Source organism: Erythrolamprus reginae, chromosome 1, assembly GCF_031021105.1.
Source record: "Erythrolamprus reginae isolate rEryReg1 chromosome 1, rEryReg1.hap1, whole genome shotgun sequence".
NCBI classification, from domain to species: domain Eukaryota; kingdom Metazoa; phylum Chordata; class Lepidosauria; order Squamata; family Dipsadidae; genus Erythrolamprus; species Erythrolamprus reginae.
Window position 1 is genome coordinate 104499138 of NC_091950.1, and position 24211 is coordinate 104523348.

The 24211-nt window shown below is 35.8% G+C and overlaps 2 protein-coding genes and 1 long non-coding RNA gene across 16 annotated transcripts in view; 1 reads left to right on the plus strand and 2 right to left on the minus strand.

Annotated features, from left to right (window-relative positions):
- Window positions 1-9165, plus strand: part of SLC1A2 (solute carrier family 1 member 2) — a 37198-nt gene extending 28033 nt beyond the window's left edge. Inside the window, exons 9-10 of the mRNA XM_070735054.1 lie at window positions 4114-4345; window positions 9091-9165. Coding sequence (XP_070591155.1) covers window positions 4114-4345; window positions 9091-9165 — 307 coding nt within the window. The remainder of the gene's footprint in view (window positions 1-4113; window positions 4346-9090) is intronic.
- Window positions 1309-11964, minus strand: LOC139157868 (uncharacterized). Its single transcript, XR_011557577.1, has 3 exons — window positions 11888-11964; window positions 9934-10066; window positions 1309-1547 (listed from the first exon to the last, which is right to left on the minus strand). It is a non-coding gene; the product is annotated as an uncharacterized lncRNA (long non-coding RNA).
- An 8580-nt stretch (window positions 11965-20544) lies between these two features.
- The window catches only part of CD44 (CD44 molecule (IN blood group)), an 85896-nt gene continuing 82229 nt past the window's right edge, over window positions 20545-24211 (minus strand). For all 14 annotated transcript variants that reach the window (XR_011559840.1, XM_070760917.1, XM_070760943.1 and 11 more), the window contains one exon: window positions 20545-21414. Coding sequence is in view for 13 of the 14 variants with exons in the window: in XM_070760917.1 (XP_070617018.1) it covers window positions 21198-21414 (217 nt within the window). In the remaining variant the exon portion in view is untranslated. The remainder of the gene's footprint in view (window positions 21415-24211) is intronic.

A 24211-nucleotide genomic window follows, 5' to 3' on the forward strand; every position in this document is an offset into this window, starting at 1 on the left:
AAAAGTGTTCGGAAACTTCAGATCGTGCAGAATGCAGCTGCGAGAGCAATCATGGGCTTTCCCAAATATGCCCATGTCACACCAACACTCCGCAGTCTGCATTGGTTGCCGATCAATTTCCAGTCACAATTCAAAGTGTTGGTTATGACCTATAAAGCCCTTCATGGCATCGGACCAGGTTATCTCCGGGCCGCCTTCTGCCGCATGAATCCCAGCGACCAATTAGGTCCCACAGAGTTGGCCTTCTCTGGGTCCCATCAACTAAACAATGTCGTTTGGCGGGACCCAGGGGAAGAGCCTTCTCTGTGGTGGCCCCGGCCCTCTGGAACCAACTCCCCCCAGAGATTAGAATAGCCCCCACCCTTCTTGCCTTTCGCAAGCTTCTTAAAACCCACCTTTGTCATCAGGCATGGGGGAATTAAGATATTCTTTCCCCCTCGGCTTCCACAATTTATGTATGGTACGTTTGTATGTATGATTGGTTTTTAAAATAAGGGTTTTTAGCTTCTTCAGTATTGGATTGTCGCATGTTGTTTTTATTACTGTTGTTAGCCGCCCCGAGTCTATGGAGAGGGGCGGCATACAAATCCAATAAAATGAAAAAATGAAATGAAACATGCCAGTACATATTTTTGTGAGCCTGACCTGTTTAAAATTTCCCCACCCCTCACAGAGTGAAGAGATTGCCCAAATAAGCTATCTCTTCAAGAGCTGCTTTTCTCCCCCTTGAAGCTGATCCCCCAAAGTGCTTCCCAGAGGTTAACAAGCTCAGCTCTATGACCTTAATTAGTTGATTAGAACCGCTGGCCCTCTAGAATTGAAATCATGTGGTTTCAAGGATGCTGTGACAGCTTGAGGACGAGCCATTAAGTGGCATGCTACATGACTCTGATAAGACCCTATTCAATGTCACACTGAAGCATTTTTGCTACCTAAGCAGGGTCTGACTCATAAACTCAGTGTGTTAGGCAAATAGCCAGCAATAATGCATTTCTTTCAGTGTACATTCTCCATTATGCACCTGCTTACTCTCTCCTATCCTTTTCTCTCTAATGAATCTAATACAGACATCAATTATCTTCCTGCTAATGATCCTAGTGCTTGGGTGAGCATTCCAAAGATCAGGGAAGATGAGGGAAATGGCTATAAGATTTGTCCTTTTTACCCAACTCCCTTATGAGTTGAATTTCAGAAACCCCCAGTTCCCCATTATTTGGGATCACCAGGCTGTGTAGAGTTGTATCCTTCTGAGTTTATAAAGCAAAGGAAAAGTATGAAATGAAATTGTCAGCACATTCACAGTCACCAGAATTTTATTTAGTGACTGCTTTAACAATCAAGTTGCTGGTTCAAGTTACAGTCACTAAACAAGAACTACCTGTAATGCTTTAGAAAAAAAAGATGCTCTAACAACTAGTTTACATCAAATTTCAGCCTCATTTCTATCTTCTGGGTTAAAAGGTAAGAAAACACTCCTGATTTGGTATAAAAGCAAGCTGGGAGCGCAGACATTCTTTCTTAGGCCAATCCACCTCGCAAGATTGTTCCTGTGGGAGAAAAAAAAACAGAATAGTACATATGCTTGCTGCCTTGAATTATTTATTAAAAATAATAAAGCTAGTATTTAAATAAATGAAATAAAATAAAATATTGCAAACTGCACCTCACATAGATAGCTATATCAATATTATTATTTATTAATTTTGTCGAACAGGTATAGGATTGTAGTTTGTATAAGCATAACATAAGTAGAAAATACTGATAAAAGAAGACAATAGGACAGTAGGACAGGAATAGTACGAACAATGGTGCACTTATGCATGCCCCTTACAAACCTCTTAGAAGAGAGGTCAACTGTAGACAATCTGAGGTTAAAGATCTGGGAGTTTGGGGAGTTTGCCATTATAATATTGTTTTTATCATTGTTGTGAGCTGCACCGAGTCTTCGGAGAGGGGCGGCATACAAATCTAATAAATTGAATTGAACTGAATTGAGGAAATCACAGAGTCAGGTAATGCATTCCAGGCGTTGATCATGCTATTGCTGAAGTCATATTTTCTGCAGTCTAGTTTGGAGCGGTTTACGTTAAGTTTGAATCTACTGTATTACGTTCTCGTGTGTTGTTGCGGTTGAAGGTGAAGTAGTCACTAACAGGAAGGACATTTTGGTATATGATTTTATGAACTACAATTAGATCAGATCGGAGGCGACGTAGTTGTAAATTGTCTAATCACAGTATTTCAAGTCTGATGGAGTAAGGTGTTTTGTTGCAAGAGGAGGAGTGAAAGGACTCTTCTTGTGGAATATTTCTGGACAATATCAACAAACAGGTCCTGGATTTATATTTTAAGGGCATGTTGATATTGAAGCAGAAAAGAACAAAACCTGACAAGTGGTGAGAGGATGTTAAACTGATGGTGATGATTATTTGCTTTCTTGTTCAAGGAAATGTCATTTGAAGCAATGTCTCTTGTTAAAAGTCCTCTCCTAAATGGGGAGACTTCATAGCCATAATTCATCAATGGAGCTGACCAAGCACACTGGGCAGGAAAGACTGGAGTTTACACTGTGATGCCTGATCTTTCTCAAAGGTTGAGTAATGCTGTGGTTTAACCTAAGTATCCCCTGAAGCAGTTCTCTGATATCATCTTTATAGAAAAGGTCAGGTGGAGCAAAGGAAGCTTGAGGTCTTGAACAGGTTTAAAGGCTTTAGTGACAGGAGGGCTGGTCTCTTATTGAAAAAAGTTTCAAGGTGATTTATACACCTTTTTAGACTGAATTTACATTCAGAGATGGGACATTGTTTTTTACATTCCTTTTTACTAGGAGGGGCAATTGCATATTTCAATTAATCTCACATGAAAAAGCCATGTTTCTACCAGTAAATCTGAGTGACTATTGATCTGCTCACTTTTAAAAAACCCATAGCATAAACCTGACTGAAGTTTTTTTCCCTTTTCTATTTGGTTTTAATTACTCAAGATTTGTATTTATTTAGTGAATAATCTGTATCCGATATCCTGCCTTTCAATACTAGCAAATAAAAGACTTTGACCAATAATCATGAGCTAATTAAAATTGATTAATGAATGTTATCAGCCTGGTTTGAATTATACATCTAAATATAATGATACATCTAAATATAATGTGATACAGTATATTGTATTGGCCACTTCATGCTTAATTCTTAGATTTTTAATATGCATATACCTTTTTCAAAATTGCTGCAGAATCTTATTGCAAAAGAAATTTAAACATATAAAAATAGACTACACATATTTCTCTTGTTTTGCATGAATGGGATATACATATATGCATATATGTATAGGTATAGTGTGTGTGTGTGTGTGTGTATTTATAGAATATAAATACGTACGTATGTATGTATGTATATATACAAACACACACACACATATAGATACAGTGGTACCTCTACTTAAGAACGCCTCTACTTAAGAACTTTTCTAGATAAGAACCGGTATTCCTTTTCAAAATGGAAAAATTGAAATGAAGGTATTTTGTATTTAACTAATAACTAACTACACTTTCTGGAATGCTTTTTGAAAAAATATAGGAATTTATTTTATATTGCTCCTGTTCCAGAGGTGGGCTGCTAAGGTGGAACGGTGACGTGCGCTTGCCCCCGTGGCTCTGAGTGCTAGTGAAGTCCAGCGCAATTATGCTACTGCTCCTAGGCAGGTAGCAAAATTGCGTGCAGACACGCAGGTGCGGCAGAGCAAAAAAATGCGCTGAAACGCAGGCGCACCTGCTTGTCCACATGCAATTTTGCTACCCGTCCAGGTGCAGTAGCATACTTGCACTGGACTCCGCTAGCACTCAGAGCCATGGGGGCGAGAACACGTCACCTTTCCCCCTTAGTAGCCTACCCCTGTCCTGTTTTCTTGTTATGTTATTATTCTTACATTGGGGATTCACACTGCAAATCGGCCTAATATCCTCAAGTTGCATTGGATTGCAACAAAGTTAGAGCTTGGCATTGGTCAAGATTGGCTCTGATTACTATCACACTTGGAAGATTCCTATAAATTGATTCTTTGTGCTTCAAGTGTTCTATCTTTTGGGTTTGTTTTTTTGTTGTTGTTGTTTTGTAGAGATCGAATGAGAACATCTGTCAATGTGGTAGGAGACTCCTTTGGAGCTGGCATTGTTTATCATCTGTCCAAGGCAGAATTGGAAAACATTGATGCCCATCACAAGATACATGAAGATATTGAAATGACCAAGACTCAGTCAATTTATGATGATCTGAAAAATCACAGGGAAAACAACTCAAACCAATGTGTTTACACAGCTCACAACTCTGTCATTATAGATGAATGCAAGGTACCTTTCACATTTATGGATATTGAGACTTGCATCTAGCAAGTCACAGTAAAACTTTTTCTAAAAAAAATAAATTATCTTTTTAAAAAATGTAATAAGGAGATAACTGGCACCCATTAAAATGTTCAATATATGTACATTTGCTTTTAATTTTCTTTAATTTATTGCAATTTTGTTTAAACTGAAAGATGCATGTAATATTTTCAACCAAGAGCATGTTTCACTATGTGTTATGGAAAGCAGCACATGCTGAAAGAATATGGCTTCATTTTCTATTTCAATATTCATTTGATTAAAAAAATACACTTTGATTTAATTGATATGAAATAATGTATTTGTTGCAAAATACTTGTTTTTCTTCTTTAAAATTTATTTATTTATAGAATTTATAATTTATAACCCATTTTAACCTAATGACTCTGAGTGCTTAACAATACACAGCCATAAAAAAATCATAAAATAAATTTAAAAATACCATACCAAATGATACAATGCAACAGACAATTAAATTAACTGAGAAAAGGATTCTAGAAGTTGTATGATGATTAATGTGAAAGACAGTTAACTGTTGAGAAACAATGAGCCTCAAGCAAAATATAAAGCCAATATTATTTTAGATTAATGCTTTCCATATTATACCATATAGGCACATGTGTTGGACTACTTAATATGTGGAAATTTACTAATCCAGGCATGTTTGTTCTTGCTTTAAGAGTTATTTTTGCTCATCATTACCATGTCAATTTTGTGGTTTATGTTTGATCCTGTCAGTAATAACATGAGTTAAGAGAAACCTATAACAAGAATTGTCCTGACCAAGATTAAGCTGAGTTTCAGGAAACCACAGGGTCACAAATATTTTTGGAATAATTCCTACATCTCATCTTATAAATCATGATTTGAAGTGGCAGTTGGATCTAGTAAATTATTAGAGAATATGAGCTAAATTTTGTTTGCAACACGATAGTTTAAAAACAGATTCTAAACAGTCTTTTTCTCAATCCCAAGTAATTAGGATTAGTTACTGTTGAGGGTTCAGATGAAATAATAAATTGTGAAAATGGAAGAGAATGGTCACAGTGGGAAGAAAGAGGAAAATCGGTGTATAAATTAGTGACTTCCCTAGCTTGTACAAAGTACAACAAAGCACAGTTGTCACTACTATCAACTCAAGGTTTGACTGGAGAACTGAATTCAGCATTTTCTTTAGCAGATCTACAGCTTCATCTTTATATATTTATGCTGATAATGGCTGATTCTGTTATTAATATTGTTCTGCTGGCGTGTCTCAACCACCCGTAATTACAGGGTAATTAGTCCAGAAAGACACACACCACACAATAGAAGGAAAACCCAAAAGTCTTTATCAACAGAAAAACAGAAACAGCTCCCTTTTTAAATGTCAAAGGGGTTTTCTGGTACACACAAGGCACAGGTTAAATGCAATCCAAATTCTCACCCAATAACTGGGAAATTGAGTCCAATTCTAAAGTCCAGAAAGTCCACAGCAAAAACCATGATCTTGACGAAACTATGAATCAGATAAACTGCCATGAGGCTAAAACAGCAGGCTGCTATTTTATCTGTAGCACTAATTACAGCAGCCCCACCCAACCACAAGTAGCCTCATTTATCTCCTGTAATAATCCTTCAGTTGTTGTCTCCTATGCATCACTCTACGCATGCGTGGATGTGTCATAAATTCTTGTTCAGAATCCAGGGATGATAAGGATGATTGATCTCCTCCTGGGCTGTCTGCCAAACTCTCCTCTTCCAAGTAACTCCCACCTTCTTCTTCTTCCAAGGAAACTTCACTACATGACTCTGTCGGCAATAAAACAGGCCTATGACATGTTGATGTTTCCCCTGCATCCACCTCCACATTCCTTGGGGCAGGAGCTGGGCCAGAGCCAACCACAACAAATATCTCTTTTTATTAATAATATTTTATCAGCCATGCATGTGCAGTATAACTGAAATGATGTGAAAATGGCAAAATGTGCATTATGAAATTACAATACAATCTATGTACTTTCATACTTGTGCGCTAATGTTAGAGACATTAGCGCACAAATATTCTACTATGTTTTCCCAAAAATAAGACCATGTCTTATATTTTTTGGTACCCTGAAATAAGCGCTTGGCCTAATTAGCATGCATTCAAAAGCCCGGTTAGACTTATTATCAGGGGATGTCTTATTTTGGGGAAAATAGGATATGTAACTCACATAATTTGAGTCGTGATGACCCAATACAGATTTTGCCTTTTTCCCCATTCAAGCTGACATATAACCATTGTTTTAATTACATAGTCACTATGTTATTCACATTGGTTAGTGTTCAGTTTCAAAACTGAGTAGGAAAGAATGGCCGGAGAAGGCTTTGTTCATATTAAGTTTCTAAAACTTCATCATTTAAACACAGTAAAATTATGCTTTAATTGAAAAACATTCCATACAAAACTCCATTGCATCAGAGGCGGAATAAACACATGAATACCAGAGCTGGGTTATAATGAGTCACTTGATTATTTTAAAGACCTGCAGATGATGCTAAATGGGCGGAATTCCCTGCCAAAACATATTTGGGCAACTATGGGCAAAGCTATCACTAGCCTTCACCCTACTCCCAGCCATGCCCCAAGCGTGTGGGAGGGCTCACTAGCCATGACGCGGAACCGGAAGTTACATAAATAGATGGGTCATGACCCTGACCTGTGTGTGAGCCCCAAGGGAAGCCCCCCTCCAACGCCCTGATTGGGTTGATACTTGGGATTCTGGAGAGGGGCTGTCCTTCATCTTCCAAAAGATGCCCAGAGAACATGCAGTTGCTGCTGGCACCCCATTATTCGCCCCTTTCTGCTACCCCTGTGACCGAAGGGGAAATTAGGAATTAATTGGCCTGACAACTATTTAAATCCATAACCTCCCCTAACCAATCCACTCCTGCCCTTCCAGTATGGAGTAGGCAAAAAAACCAGCCTTGACATAAGGTGTCCAAGCTACAAAAAATTCGTACTCGGCCCCCGGGTAGGCGACCCTTTCATAGCACACTGGACATAGCGGAGGGTGGGTGGTTGTCCGACTTGAGGGGCAACCAAAGGAAAAAGGAGGGTGTAGGCGGCAGGCTGCTCCTTTAATAGGTATCCTAGCTCTGCCCCTCGCCCCACTTTGCCTCTGGGTAAGCACGCAGAGGCAACTGGGCATTCCTGCGCAGTTGCGTGAGACTGCCCCCTCGACGTGTTGATCCAGCCCCTTCTGCAAATGTCGGTCACCTGCTGAAGACAGCCAGCCACTCAATTGTTTGGAAGATCATACCCATATGTCACTTTCCATGACATATGACATATTACAGAACTATTATATTATAATAATAATAATTTATTAGATTTGTATGCTGCCCCTCTCCGCAGACTCAGTTCTCAGTTTAAGCAGAATTTTTTTCAGGTATAGGCATTAAACTATTTCTTCTATAAAATATTATTAATTACGGATATAAAGGAGCACTACACCAAAATTAATCACTTTTAACTTTCAGTCATTCAGACATTGGAGCACATATTTAAGATGTTTATGTTGAAATGAATGGGATAGAAATATGATTGACTCTGTAACTGTATCATCCTGATAAAAGTTAGGAAATAGCCCTAAAATGAATGCATGAATATGAAAATTTGTAACAGGATCCAAGTTTATTATTTGGTCAGCAGTTTTTGTTATTGGTACTTGACTTATTAATACAATTATTTGTCCTCTTGACTTTTTAATATTTAACTGGTTTCCTATCTTGGTAGTGCTGCATGACTAATATAAGTTTATTGGCAGACAATATTGCCTTATAAATTGCATGACAGTTTCTTCCTTGTATTTTTGTTGTCACATTTTATATTTCTTTGTGAACTTACTTACAATTTCAACTTCAAATATGAAGTGAACTTTATTGTTTTCAATGCATGTATTTCCCTCTTTGTAATCAGTTGTTTCAAATGTGAAAGCATTCCTCTTGTTTTCATGTCCAATGCTTCTGTGCATTTAATTTGTCCATCATGTGAAATATTAATCTTGTCTTGTAAGGTTCTCTTTTTTTTAAGCTGAGGATCAGTACATGGAAGGTATGGTTTGAAGTACAAGTAGATATAAGACCAATGTGATGTAAAGGTTCAGTTCAGTTCTAATCAGTCCAATAAGTACATTAACTCTTTGGATTTTTTGGCTCTGTATATGATATTACAACTGTATAAATGTATCAATGGCAGGAATTAATTTTTCAATTAACTACTTGGCTATTGCTTAGTGTTTTCATCATTCTGGGCTTCCTATCATTTTTATTAAGTTTAAAAATGTTAACAAAAATAAATTAAATGCACTCTTTGTTAATACTTGTTTGACTTGATTGCAACTGTACCTTTAACATACACCAGTAATGAAAGATGTCACTCTCTTGTGGCAAATTAATTCTTTCATTTACTATTTTGCTATTTTTTATAGACTCTGTACAAAAAAAAAATAGCCAATCAGTCTATATCAGTTTTTCTGTGTTGTATTTTGTGCTGCAAATTTTAGTATTTTCCATAGATATTTTTTTTTAAAAAAATGAAATGGCAGAACTGAATCATTACCAAAAAAAATTATTAAAGTACAAATATATTCAGTCAGTTCTGTAACTATTGATATTTGCATAATTCATTATGTTTCCTGTAAAAGTGCCTTGATTTTAAGCTAGGTGTTGATGGTAATTACTTTCAGGTAACCTTGGCGACCAATGGCAAATCTGCAGACTTCAATGCTGTCGAAGAAGAACTTTGGAAACATGAGAAATAAGATGGAAACCCTGTAGGTCCATCTTGAATAAGTCCCTGAAGTCTTTTGGTAAAGCAGATATCAAGATCCAAGATTTTCCACTGTTTTTATTTAGCATAGAAATGTGCTTACTTAATGCTGTTAACTGAAGCTTAGCAATGGTCTTGTGAAGTCTTTGCTCTTTTAGTTTCTTGGCCAAATAATTCATTTTATTCTATTATTTGTTTGGTTGTAAGAAAAATATTTGGTTGGGTTTCCTCCTCCTTCTGTTCAAAACAGAGAAAATATAGGCATTTAAAGAAGAAAGATTTTTAAAGGCACAATGTAGCTGATTTGCTTCAGGGACTAAATATTTAGCATTAAGTATAGCATACATCATGCAGAATCTCCCTCCTGCTGAATATGTGAACCTGTTTCTTGGTGCATACTGAATACAGTGAACATGTATTCAGCATTTATTCCTTAAATACTTTTCATGGGCTTTACTTTGCATATTCTCTTTTCTTCAAGCTGTCTTAAAATAAGTGATCTACCTTTAAAAAAATCCAGTTCCAAACTCCAGTGAATGCCAATACATGCCAAACAACCAATTATTTTTTAATGATAAATTCTTCACCTCTCCATTCTAGTTCTATGATCAGTCAACCCTTTTGGGATCAGAAGACAGAATACAGTTTTTGCACGACAATTATAGAATCTTAATAAATCTATAAAAGCAGAAAATAGTCATATTTGCATCAAGAAACCACGGGAATTCTAATGCAGTAGTTTATCATACTAAAAACTAACCCAGTGCCAATTGCTCAGCATACACCCTTCTTTTCTTCCAAATTATATCTTACTGCTTCTTTGTTGAGATTTGAGAGTGCTTCTTTTTAGGGAAGATATCATCTTCTAGTATCCTCTTTTGTCATTCCTTTTTCTAAGAAAAAATAAGTTATATTTAGCACACGTCTTGCTGTACAACATCAGTTGGTGATTTAATCAGGACTACAATATTTTCCTATAAGTACTAGCTATCTTCCCACCCAATATGTTGAATCTTAATTATATTAAGTATAATTAGTTTGGGCAAATATAAATTCACTTCTCTAGAATATTAAGTTTTATTTGCTAGGGCACCCAACATGTGATTATTGTAGAACAGCAAATTCTGCAAAGTTATACCAATTCAATATCTGATCATCTTTTCAAGCTAGTGTTATTCTCTGTAGAAATATGAAAAGATCAGAGATCTATGTTTCTTCTTTTTGTTCCAATGTATTAAATTATTGGTCCTGGCGAAAGATTTGGATGTAACTTCCACATCCACATTCATATTTCTCTTTTTCTTGGAGATCTCTGCAGGCAGTATAATTTAACTCAGAAAAATTCAGGATACATATAAGGAAAGCACACCTATAACCAGAGGTAGGTTCCTACCAGTGCAGCCAATTCGGTAGTGGCCCACTGATTGCACAATTTTGGCATGACAGCTCTGGTCTATCTTTGCTGGTCTGTCCATGTGACCATCTTTTTTTCCTAATTTTTGACGATATTTGGCTCTCTGAGGATGCGCAGAAGGAAAATTGTCTCTCTGCGCATTCACAGAAGCAAAATCATGCTGGGGACATGCACATCCCCGAAACATCGCAATACACACATAGCACACAGGTAGGAAAAGGTATGGAACCCACCCCTGCCTTTAACATTTCCTTTTCAAGTCAGGTTTGGTACATTGTCTCTGCGTGCATTAACAGAAAAAAGAGAGAACTCCTACATTTTACACTTTACATTTTGTAAATTTACATTTTGTGGCTATCATGTTGGCACAATTTTTTTCATGGGCAATCCACACTGAAGCGCCTTTTAGGATTTTCTTACAATCACTAAAAACCCGATACACTTGTGCTCAGTGTCACATTATATTTGCCCTTCACTTTGAAGAAGCAAAGCATTGACCACTAATGTATGCGTTGGTTCCTTTACATGGGGACAATTTCTGAAATGCTAATTGAAAATAAGTCATGGGTTCCTTTCAAACCACACTGAGAAGGAAGCTTTCAAAGAAAAAATTGTAATTTTGCAATTAAAGATTTCTGATATTTACACAAGGGGAGAAAGCTCTCTGTGGGATTTGGATAAACATTTTTGGATGTTTCGTAACTCAGGGAATTTCTGGTTCTTAAAAACAAAGCCACGCTTTACTTAGAATCAGGGATATTCATGGGGAAGGGTAAAAAAAAACCAATTTGGCCTTGTAATTAAAGTCTTACATGTTTTTTATGTGCATGGCTTACCAAGAATATAACAGAGAGGTAACCATTCATGCTGAGCATTTAATTCCTGAATGAATTCTAATGCTCTGTAGTCTGCTGTGGTAACCAACAAATTCAATCGTCCACACAGACTTTTCATTTCACCATACAAAATGGAACCTTAACAACTATCCCACCTTCTTTATCCAGAAATCAGAATCCAGGTAGTACTAACTATCGTAGTTTCTGAATTTCCAAGCAGTAGGATTCTGCAATCCTAGTTTATAAGCATTGCCTATTTGTGTGAATATGCTTTTCATTTGCAAATGCAAAACATAGTAACAATTGCATTCTCTCTATATATTTATTAATAGTCAAAGTTTTCTTCCATATTAATTCCTCCACTGTTGGTAACATTCATTATTAATGATTAATAATTAACTATTAATATAATTCTTAAGAATTTCTGCAATTTAAGCCCTGATGTGCAATAATTTATTTCTTACCTGTTCAACCAAGATATGTGATAGCTACCTAGAGACTCAGTAAAGAAAACGATTAAGATTTTCATTTGTAGGAAACTATTTTGCACCAGCACTTTGCACTTCATTCAGGTCCAGTTTGTTAATTTGCATTATAAACTCAGCCTTGCTTATAATTGTTCTGTCGGGCTCTCTGGTAGAATCCTCCCCAAAATTCACAGGTACAAATTTCAGACACACACACGTGTGAAAATTCAAAACAATGTTCTTTATAATGAAAATTCACTTAAACCAAGCCCTCTTTTGGTATAGCAAAGAGCACTCATCTCCAACCAAACTGGTAATTTGTACAAGTCCCTTATCAGTTCTGTGATACTTAGCTTGCAGCTGTGAGGCAATTCACAGTCCTTCTTCTTTCACAAAGTGAAACACACTTTGCTCTGGTTTAGTTTCAAAGCAGGGAAAAATCAGCACACAAAAAGTCAGTCAGTAAAGCATTCACGAAACACAACGATCGCAATGGCCAAACCCACAGGCTGCTCTTTATAGCAGCCTAATTACCGCAGCCCCACCCAACCACAGGTGGCCTCATTTTCTTTGATAATAATCTCTCAGTTGTTGTTGCCTATGCATCGCTCTCCGCATGCGTGGCTGTATCATTAACTCTTGTTCTGAATCCAAGGAGGAGCTAGATAATTGATCTCCTTCTGAGCTGTCTGCCACACTCCTCCTCTGTCACTCGTGTCTTCTTGGTCAGAGGAGCCTTCATCAGCAGATTCCACCGGGGGGGGGGGGCGCAAAACAGGCCTGCAGCATGTGGATGTCTCCCCCACATCCACAGTCCTTGGGGCAGGAGCTGGGCCAGAGCTAACCACAACAATAATTAGGTGCAATTTCTTGATTAGATAAAAAGGGAGATGTGAACAAGCAAAATTTCCATTTATCTGATATGGTATTGCAAACCTGAGAAATTTTGGCCACCTTGAGGAGAAAATCTTCCCATGAGACCACCATTCTTGGTATGGTTTGTTGGACTCATCATTTGTTTTTTCTGTGGTGCTACTATATGCTCTCCATTTTTTATAACCAGGCTTAAGTGTGTATATTCATAAACACCTGAAGTAAGCTACAGCAGTGCTAACAAAAAAAATATATTTGCATGCATGAGACTCATTTTTTAATCAACAAGATCTCTTTTTAGCAAGCTGAAATGTCTTCTGTCTCACTTGTAGATACTTGATTAAATCTCTAGGTACTCTTCAGTTTTTAAAAGTATCTTTTAACAGTTAATAAGGACAATATGTTTGCATTTATTTTTCACATATCTAAATTTCTCTCAACGTTGCTCAAAAAGATGAATATAAAAATCATTATCCTCTATAAAACCCCAAAAGATGGCTCTTTCACATCCCACTATGATGTGGGTTGTCAAGAATTCTCTTTTATATGCATCCTCTTTACTTTTCAAAATGTTATCCACTAGTGAGATTGATTCTATAAAGTCAGAGAAAATGGATACTGCAACTTGGACAATTCTGAATTCAAATAGTAAGAATAAGTACATGTTCCACCAAGCCTAATGCTAACTAGTGGTTAATCTATTTGCATATGAGTCTATTCCTTTGAATGTATGTTTCCAAATTGGGTTAATAACTGTGAAATTATTCTTGATCTGTAACAAGTTTTCATGCTTCAATGCTTAAAGTACTCTTACTTCATTATAGGGATCATCCTACCGGTATCATGTTTAACTAAACAAAATCATACATACAGTTGCTGTCTTTTTACAGCAATATTGAAGAATTTGGCCCTAGAGACCCTAACATTTAAGTGTAACAGAGGAAAGTGTCATATCATAGGGTTTTACTCAAGAAAGTTTAGAAAAGGCTATCGCTTGGTGAGAATTAGAATCATTATAATTCTGAAGTTATATGTTGGAGAACTTGTATGTTGTGGATTTACAGAATCTAGACTGCTCTTATTATCTGAACATGTAGGGTGGAATTGAGAATCAAATTAAAGAAAAATGACCCATGCCATACCATATTAACCATGATGCCTGTAAATGCCACACCAACATCTAAAAAGCATGGCTTTTCCATCTTTTATTCTCTCTCCCCTCAGCCTCAAGATAGGAAAATTTATTACTGAACTCATTTCCCCCCAACTTTATCTATATGTTTAATATTGCAATTCAGAGGCTACTATTCTATTAAAAATGGTTTTAAAAAATCAGAATACAATTTTAGCTAACTACCATCTTTTAAGCTTAGCTCTTCTGAAAAAAAGCTACCCTGCTTGGAATTAGATTTCATTTATAGCACTGATTGCCTCAAGCAAGGTCTGTAAATCATATTTTAGAATATGCCAATGCGAACCAGTGGCGAAGGTAAGTGGAACTCACCCCTGGTGCTATAGATCTCAACATTCCATTAACTTTATTTCAAAACTGCTGCTTCAATTTTCTATTGACTACTGTAACAAAACCTTCCTTCCTTCCTAATGCTTGAATGGTAATTTATGGAATGCATGAGGTGTATTTCTACTTATTCTAATTTAGCCATTTATTCTTCTGCAACCATAATATAGATTATAGAATGAATTAACTTATTTCTGGTATCTGTAATTTACAGACATTTGCAGAGATTATTTTCTTATACCAGTTGCAGACAGTTATTTTATTATACAACCATATAAGCAAGCAAGGGGGGGGGGAGAAGCTATAATCCTTTTAAGGACGAGTCTTTTGTAACAAAACTCTGATAAATGAAATTTGTGACTGGGTTCATGCAACACATTAAGCCATTGTATCAGTGGGTTGGTTTTGACCTAGCACAACATACTAACTCAGCTCTTGTGGCTTGCAAACCATGATTTATAGCTGAGCATTATATAAAGCAGGCCACTATAGCTCATTTCACAAACCATGGTTAAAATAAACTATGACTTGTGTGACATGAAACCAGCCACTGTTGTGTTATGTTAAATTAACATAACTCTTCAAACTTTATAACTTTAAGCAAAGCACAAATGGAAGTTAAAGGTGTCTTTATGCTACAGTTCATTATGGAATACTATTACAGTATTAATTATAGATTTCAGATTGAGCCTTTTTTTTATACTTAGTTTGTTTTTTTACCAGGATAATTCCAGAATGTCTCTACCCTACAGATAAATATTCTGATTCAGAATATATTTTGTTTTTAATGTACGTACTTGCCATTATTTTCAATGGAATTAATTTACAAAATCCATATACTTTAGGATTACAGTTTTTAAAGAAAATAAAACCCCTAATCTATTTATGCCGAGAGTCAGTAAGGCTCAACTTGGTGGCCAAGATTTGCATTAAATAGCATTTCATGAGTTTGATAGGCCTTCCATGGAAATGATGATGCGGACAGAACAATTGTCTGCTTTTGTTTATGTACCAAATTCCCAGATCCATGTTGAATGATTACATTTCTTCAGTAATGTAACACACATTACATCCCATGCTAACAGAAATGTTACATTCTCAGACAATATTAAGATATAGTATTTGCCTAATGATTGAATGACAAAAGATTACTGACACCAGGAATTATTGCTTAAGCTACTAATGAACTCTGTTGGTTCAAACTGTTCTAGTTTTTAGATGCATTTTGCTGAGATATACAAAGACAAAAATTAAAAGCTACATAAGTTCAAAATGTATAAGGAACTGCAGCATTTGATCTTACATCTTTGCCTTTCTACAAAAGGACCAAACTACATTCTTTAGGGGATTATGTCAACTGAATAGCACATATATAAATACCTCCTGATTTTTAAAACATTTATAAAATAAAAGCAAGCAATATATTTTTTCACCATAATGATCGAAATCTGTTTTTCTTCCTTTATTAACAGTTAATTACGAAATACTTATATTGCTAATGCCTTGTTATTATCCAAGCACATTGAGAGAGCAAATAATTTTTTTAAACCCAAATTATAGTTTGAATGAGTCAGACTCTGCCCCTTTTGGTGTACAAAATTGAAAAAGCGATACCTACAGTAACAATTGACTGTAAGAAACAGGTATATTTAACTTGTGCAATCTGTCATGTATGACCTGCAAATGGATGAATAAATTGTACAGTAGATAGGGGCTGTACGTTATTGTGCGATCTTATTTTGTAATACTCCTCTATTTTAATGCAGAGTTTTCAAATATTCTCGTAACTAGAACTAAACACAATCAAGTCATAAGATAAAAAGCTAGTATTACCCGTCAAAGCATGATGCTCTTATAAAGTTTTGATGCGTTGTTTTCCGCATGAAGAAATAGTGCCTCCCCGCACTTTCTGTAGATAATGTAGTTTATCTTGGTGTAATTTCAGTGAAATTGTGTATATGGTATTAATAGTTGATATTTTAAGTTAATTTAATTTAACTTCAACTCTATAGCAATTTATAGTAGTATGTTTGAAAATAAATTGGATTAAGTTGGCTGGTTTTGGCTGCTATATTGGGATTCCCATTTCAAGACGTTTAACAGCAAAATTTCCATAATCTGCTACCCATTGGTAGTATAAGAGAGTATAATTGTGTTTAAATAATTGTTATAACCCCTGTGTTCCAGCCAAGTTATTGTAAATAGGTTAGTACTTGTCTTTATATATCTAAACAAGCAGCATGCATGTGAGTGTATGTATACCAATCCCTGGCACTTTGTGAATGTGAGTGACTGTCCGACGTTGCACTGTGATTGCAATAGCACTGCTACTTTAATTAATAAATATAAACACAGTATTATATTGGGTTGATTATGTATTTTTCTGTATACATGATAGATTGGAGATATAAAGATAGATGTCAATAAATCGTTGCAACCATCAACATATTGTTCCCTTGTAAAAAGTAACAATCTTTTATTTTGAACACTGTGTTTACCTTTTGAAACTGCAGTCTCAGCTTTTGTTTCTCAACCAGGACATGGCAAAGGTCTAACCCTTCAAGATTTCTCAAGTGTTCATTTTTCACATCTTCGCTGACCATAGTAACAAATCCAAATTCAAGGCGTGAGAAAAGACAGATTTGTTTTCAAAGTGTATTTTTACTTGACCATATTCCAGTGTTAATACACGTTCAAAAATAAATGATTGAGATAAAAATATGGTATAAAATATGCTTTCTTAGAGATTGTTATTAGAATAAAAGGAGTCTTAATATAAAGTTGAAATTAGACAAAGTCCGGAGATTCTGGAAAAGGAGCAAAAGGTCCCCAAATTTCATTTGTGAAAATTTGGTGTGAGCCAAGTTGGACAAACACGTAATTGATCTCATATTAGTTATAAATCCCAGAACAAAGTTACTGCAGTGCAGTTGCCAGCAAGATTCATTTCATGCTTTACATATTATAATATAAAAAAGTAAATATAATTTTTAATCCTTAAATCAAATTAGTTACTGCCTGTCTTAAATTTTTTAGAGCAGTATTCTCAATCTCAGAAGCTTGAAATATGTGGATTTCAATTCATAGAATACCTGATAATTGTCATCATGGCTGGGAAATTTGAGAGTTGAAGGCCACATATTTTAAAGACACTAAGATTGGTAAGCAAGGATGAAGAACTAGGTTTCCCCTTTCCTAGAATAAGGAACAGTTTTTCAGTTATAAACTGAACCTAGTTATTGCCAATAGTTATATTTTTTTGCTTTTGTGGGCCTTGAATGCATGGATACCATATAATTATGCCTAGAAAGAGGAGATCCACTCAATTCCAAGGGGAATTATTGTGATTATGATCTCTTGAGAGCATGGATCTTGTGCACATGACCTCTTAGACTGCATTGTTGGTGGGTCACTCTACATACAAAAGAAAGCACAAATTTGGCTTTGACTGTAAATAATATTCATCTGAAAAATGAAATGGTGTATTGTATATCTATACCATTTTGGGTTAAAATCTAACACGTGGAAATGCTAAATCTTTCTATTAACACTGATTATTTACTACAGTAGCAATGACTTGTTTACTAAGCACTTTTCAGTTATCTCCTTTACCTACATCTTTAGCAATTATTTTATTCTCCTGTGTGAACTGATTTCTGTAACTTGTATATAAAACAAAACTGGACATTCTTTATATACTGGAAATAATCAGCAAAAACAATATTTCATTAATGTTGGATTTTTTTATGTACATATCATCAATAAATGTGAATTCATAATTTTCATGGATTGAATCAATGTGAGTATATCTATTTACTTGCAAGCTCTAGAGAGAATATGTGATGGAAGGATGTATGAAGTGTTGTAGTCCAGTAGCAAATTTGATATATGTATGCCAGTTTGCCAATGACTGACATATCAAACCAACAGAGCTACTTTCACATTTGTGTTAGATTTGCAGCTTCTACAGATTTCTGTATTGCATTTCTTTTAACAGTGAAGCTCAACAATAATTTGAGATGGTTATGCTACTAAAATGTTAGTGTGTGTGTGTGTTTGTATTTAATGCAAAAAGCTGCCCGTGAAAAAAAAATGTACCTCTGCCTGTTGTCTACTAGACCAACATTGGCTTAAAAGTGGGGAAATTGTTACACCTGAAGAAAATGGTTCATGGTGAAAATTGCTTATATTGATCAGTCTTGTTCATTTTTGTAAAACTAAATTAGTACACTATGCATCTAAATTTTGATCAAATCGCCCTGGGGATGCTGCAATGGTCAGAAGTCAGTTTTTTCAGTGAAATTATAATTTCAAACAGTCACTAAATGAACTCTTCTGAGACAAGGCTTACCTATACCTAAATTGTACTTGTACATCTGTGGGTTTTTTCCTGCCAAGTGCAGAACCTTAACATTTTTAATTATTGAAAAATGTTCTATTGGATGGGATCAATGTTCAAGCCTATCAAAATCGTTTTGAAGCTTGAGCCTGCCATCTGGGGTATTAGAAAGTCTTCCAGCTCTGTGTCATCTGCAAATTTTATGAGCAATCCTTTTACTCCCGCATCAAAGTTATCTAAGAGAAGTGGCTCTCAACCTTTTGGACACTAGGGACCAGTTCCATGGACTAGAGGGGGAGTGGTTTTGCATGCTGCCTGCATCCTATGGATGGGGCTTCACTTGTTTGCAGTGACTGGGTTTTGGCATGCTACATTCCGGTCTTAGTTTACAGACTGCTGGTTGGTGACCTCTTATCTAGAAACTGGGTTTTAGGCAGAACCCTGAGTTACCCTTTGCATGCTTCCTTTCATTTGGACATAGGCTCATTAAGGACCATGTGTTAGTTGGTCAAGTATTTCAAATACCTTTCTGAAAGATAAAAGAAAGTATAAGAAACCCCAATAAAGTTCATTTTCCCATGCAGTTCTGAAGTTATCTAGCCAGGAAATTTACGAGAGAAGCTGGTTCAAATATAAAAAAACCACAGAAGAGTATGTTGCTAGGAATCAGAAGTAATATTTTGGGGGAAGAAAATGGCAACCTTATTTTTCAGAGTATAAGACGCACCTTTCCCCCTGCTAAGAAGCTGAAAATTTGGGTGCGTCTTATACACCAAATGTAGGGGGGTTGAAGTTTTTTCCCCAGCCCTAATTAACTGCTAACGATCTTCCCAGCTTCCTATTCCCTCCAAAGAAGTTTTTTTCCTGCCCTAAGTCTTTACAGGCTTGCTTTGATTCCTACTCCCTCAGAAGAAAGCTTTTTCAGCCCTAACCAGGGGATAAAATAATGTGCCGAAGCTGAAAAGACTAAGGACGCTAGCCAGGTGACTACCTGGTAGGTAGATTTTTTTCCTACCTATTGCCATTTTCTTCCCCCAAAACTAAGGTGCATCTTATACTCTGGTGTGTCTTATACTCTGAAAAATACGGTATTGCCATGTAAAAGTAGGGTTCAAAGTTTTATTCAACACCTTTGGCAAAGAAATATATGGCATCAATTATTATACTGTAATTTAAATGGAATGTGTATGACAATAAACTGTTTCCTTAACTTAAGCACAAATTGAGTGATGGTTATACACTATGCCTTCTTTCAGACTGAAAAACAATCCAATAAAAGTTCAAACAATTGTTTCTTATATATAATCAGCTAATTTATCACAGTGGATTCCCAAGTAAGGTAGTTAGACTATACTTTCTATATCTAACTTATTAAAAAGCATAACACAACTGAAAACACTCAGTAATGCACACATAACACAAAATTCTCCAATCTTCCATATATTTCTCAAAAACTGGGAGACAGATACAGTACATTCTACTAAAGGCACTTATTCTGTGTCAGCCGTGGCATGTTTTCAAGAAAATAGAACTTCAGAAATTGCTTATTTCAAATCTGTTTCATGTGTTCATGAATGCATAGAAAACATTTCACATTAAACATCTTCTGCTAGAATGGGAACTGTTTAGGGGAAAAGTGCCCTGTTTTATTCCTTAGAACCATTTAACTCTCCAATTCTCATTAAACTAAACCTATTGATGCAGATTCAAATAGAAATGGGTATTTCAAGGGAAGACAAAAACTGAGAGATAAGGGACAAGGATGAAGGAATGTGTCTTGGTTTGGAGCCAACCAAATATTCTAGGGTCAGTTCACTGCCCATAGGATAATGAATGGGATCCCTAATAAATGGAATACAATACCCAGAAGTATAGCAGCAAGAAAGATGAACACTGAAATTTAAAGATCACATCACCACATTATTTAGATTATAGAGAATAAAAATTTATTTGCTATAAATCAGGATTGGGTTTGGGGATTGTTGTTTTTTGGGTCTTTCCACCCTTTTTACTGAGTCTATTTTTAACATGGCAGAGATCTGTGGGATGTGTAAAAAACACGCTTTTCATATTCAACTATTACAACATGTAATTCCAAAATATTAAAACATTAATGAGATTTAATAAATCTTACAATTTTGTAACTGACCAATAAAAATTCAACTCCAAAAACTGTCAAACCTCAAGGCAGCCTATCGTTGTGAATTCCCTGGGAATGCATTTTATAACGCTTTAATGGCTAGAGATTTTGGAAACTTCAAAAATTCTGTAGGTCAGGCAAAATAAATTTTGGTGTTTTGCCTTACCAAAGAGATTATAAATGGGGAACAAATGCTAGCAATACGATGATCACTAATTAAAACTGGGGGAAATGATGCAATGTTGGGCAAAACCAAAAATGGCATGTTATTTTTGTAGCTGGCCATAACAAAAGAAAAAAAAACCCACCAAGAAAATGTATGCTTAATTATGCTTTAAAGATATCAGTAGCTCATTGCATTTCTGAATTTTAGTCCCAGTTCAGCATAATGCTTTTTGTTTCCCCAACTCTGATTCAATTTGATTGGCCAGCCTTCCTACATGCCACTCTTCAAGGGCATATCTTGTTGGTTCTGTGTTTCATCAATTGCCTGGAATTCATCATGTGGGGCCTTTTGGTCTTCTGGCTTCTCTTTGTGTACCAAGTGCACCATTTCCTGAGATTTGCTGGCTTCTCCATTTAACCCATCTTTGTTTTTCTCATCTATGCCTCCTTTACCGTTGTTAATCACAAGCTTCTTCTTCTGCCCGCATCTAACAGAAAAGAAAAATATTGTAATGTCAAAATATTTTAAGACAATATGTTATGTACTGCCTTCATTTTGTCTGGGACAGCATTCATTTAAAAAACATTCACTCCTTGCTTATTTATTAGGTAAGAACTTTAATTGTAGCAGATGAATCTTTATTTTTCAGATTTTTCTGGGCCTGGTGCCTTGACATAATTGGAATGAGGCATAACCTATCAAAATAGCCTTCTAACAAATTCCTTAAGTTGAATGGGGCATATCTTTAGATTCTTCAAAAAGTGGTAAAAGGCAGATAAAGATGATTCCTGGAAGAACAGCTACAGTGGTTCTTTTGCTTAATGGTTTCTTTGATTTAGCTGACCCATTTATCTTAGATTGGATGGCTTAAGGGTAAAACTATGTCTATGGATCTGGAGTTGCACATGGATTGAAGTAATTGATCATCTAAGGAAGGAAAGGCCTACAGCTAGTAATCAATGTCTAAATTTATATTAATAACACATAACTCAAATGTACCATGTCATATATTTCAAAGAATGACACAGTTCATATACTATTGCTCAAAAAGCAAAGGCCTTTTCAACTTTTCATTCATCCACATGGTTCTGGAAGGAATGGGCAACTATTGTTTTTGCCAGCACTACTCACCAAAATCTTACCCACTAGCAGCAATGTATATTGATTAACAACAGTTCTTACTGTCTTTATAATGGTTTTTCAGAAGGAACAAGTGGAAGGGGATATCAAAATGACATCAAAACTTTTTAATGTATCAGTTGAAGACTTTTTTTAATTGGTTGGTTCATGTAACATTCAGATATGCAATTACTGACCCATACACACTTTCATTTGCATTATCTGATTTTGAATATTGCAGAAACAGAAGATAACTGAAATTATTATAACTTTGGAGGAGCCTGGTTTAAACCATGGAATTTGAAGCTGGTTTATATGTAATAAAACTCTAAAATCTTGCCCCTTCTTTTAACTAAAATGTTTGGTTAAAAAAACCCTCTCAGGCTGGGCGAGGATAACAAATATTAAAGAAACATTGATATGTGCTTCACATAATAAAAGATAATTAAGAATTAACTTTGGCTTTCTATGATAGGGATGTGTCCAATGTATTTTTTGGGGGGAAATTTATTTTAGAATACATCCATCCCAAGTTCTTTAAAAGAAAACTCTTATATTCTCCCTCCAACCATCCAATTTTGTTGAAAAATTTGGAAAGCTCAGTAGCAAGTTATTGTCAGTTCACCAAATTAAGTATTTCTTCACTAATCTTGGAGCCAATAACATTGACAATTACTGCTGAAAAGCAGATGTTACTCAAATTCAAACAGAATTTGCAATGAATGTTTTTTGCAAGTTCCAAATAAACAAATACCTATCGGAAATGTTATTAATTAAAATTATTATTACAATCCTTTAGAATTCTTAACTGAAAATTTCCTGGATATTTTTCTGGACAATTAGAACTCATCTGAATTTCTCTTTAGAGGATATTTGAGGACAACTGCATTAAATGCCCTGCACCTGTCATTTCTGAAAACCTTAACACTGCTTTTAATTAACGTCTCCTACTTGATTCTGCTAGAACATATTATTTTTCCAATCTCCCCCCCCCTCAAAGAAAACAGATATCTTTGTGCTTCTTTCATAGTTTCCCAGTATTCCTGATCCATCTCCCTTTTTATGTCACCCACAACTTCAATTGTTAAATATGTTACCTAATTTGTATGTATTTTTTCTTTCTGCATTTCTAAATGTCTCTCTACCGTCTTGATGTTAAGAGAGTTACACTGTCCTGCCTAGTGTAGTCTTCCTTACAGCGCAGCCCTTTTTCCAGGGGTGGGCTACTGCAGGTTCGCAGAAGTTTGGTGAATCTCTAGCTAAGATTCTGTGCAGTTTGGAGAACCCCCCAATACCATTCCTGGTTGGCCCCATCTGCACCTCCTCTCCCCTCCACCCAGCCCATTTTACATGCCAGGTAAGTGCAGAGCAAGTGGGGAGGTTCAGGGACAACAAAAAACAGGCCCATTTCTGGCCTCCAGACGACCTACGGAGCTTGGGGAGGGCATTTTTGTCCTCTTGGAGGCCAGAAAGGGTAAACTGCACCCCCACACCATGGTGCAGGAAGCTGACTAGGCCACACTCACCATAGCCACACCCACCTAGCAACCAGGCAGAAAATCCGTTGCTAAAAAATTTAAGCCCACCCCTGCCTATTTCCCTTAATAAGCTATTATTCAATCACTGGACGATGACTTGAATCAATGATTCATACTGAGTGAAGTGACAATGAAGGAGCTACTAAGAAATAGGGTGAAACCTAAGGATCTTCCTTTATGAATTCTAGGAATGTTTATGGAATCCTGATTGCTCTGTTCTCTTCTAAAATAATGCTCATCACAGGAGACAGAAATGTGAAAGAAGAAAAGGCCTATAGAAAAAGGGGAAGTGTGGTTTTCACTGCATATTCTTTATCTGAATTAATCTTGTAGGCAATGTACCCTCTAATTTTTTTTCGGTGTGGGCGGAAAAGTATAGTGTCTGAGCAACAGTCCCTTTGGGACTGGGCGGAATAGAATGAATGAATGAATAAATAAATAAATAAATAAATAAGAAAAAAATCCCTTCTTTTTTATTAAAAGAAATTAATTTTAAAAAACCAAAATCCATTACTATTAAAACTAAATCAACCAGCAAAACCAAAAACATAACTATTAATAAAAACAGGTGAGGGCTGGGTTTTTTTTCTCTGTTATTATTTAAGTGCTTTTACCATATGCTTTAAA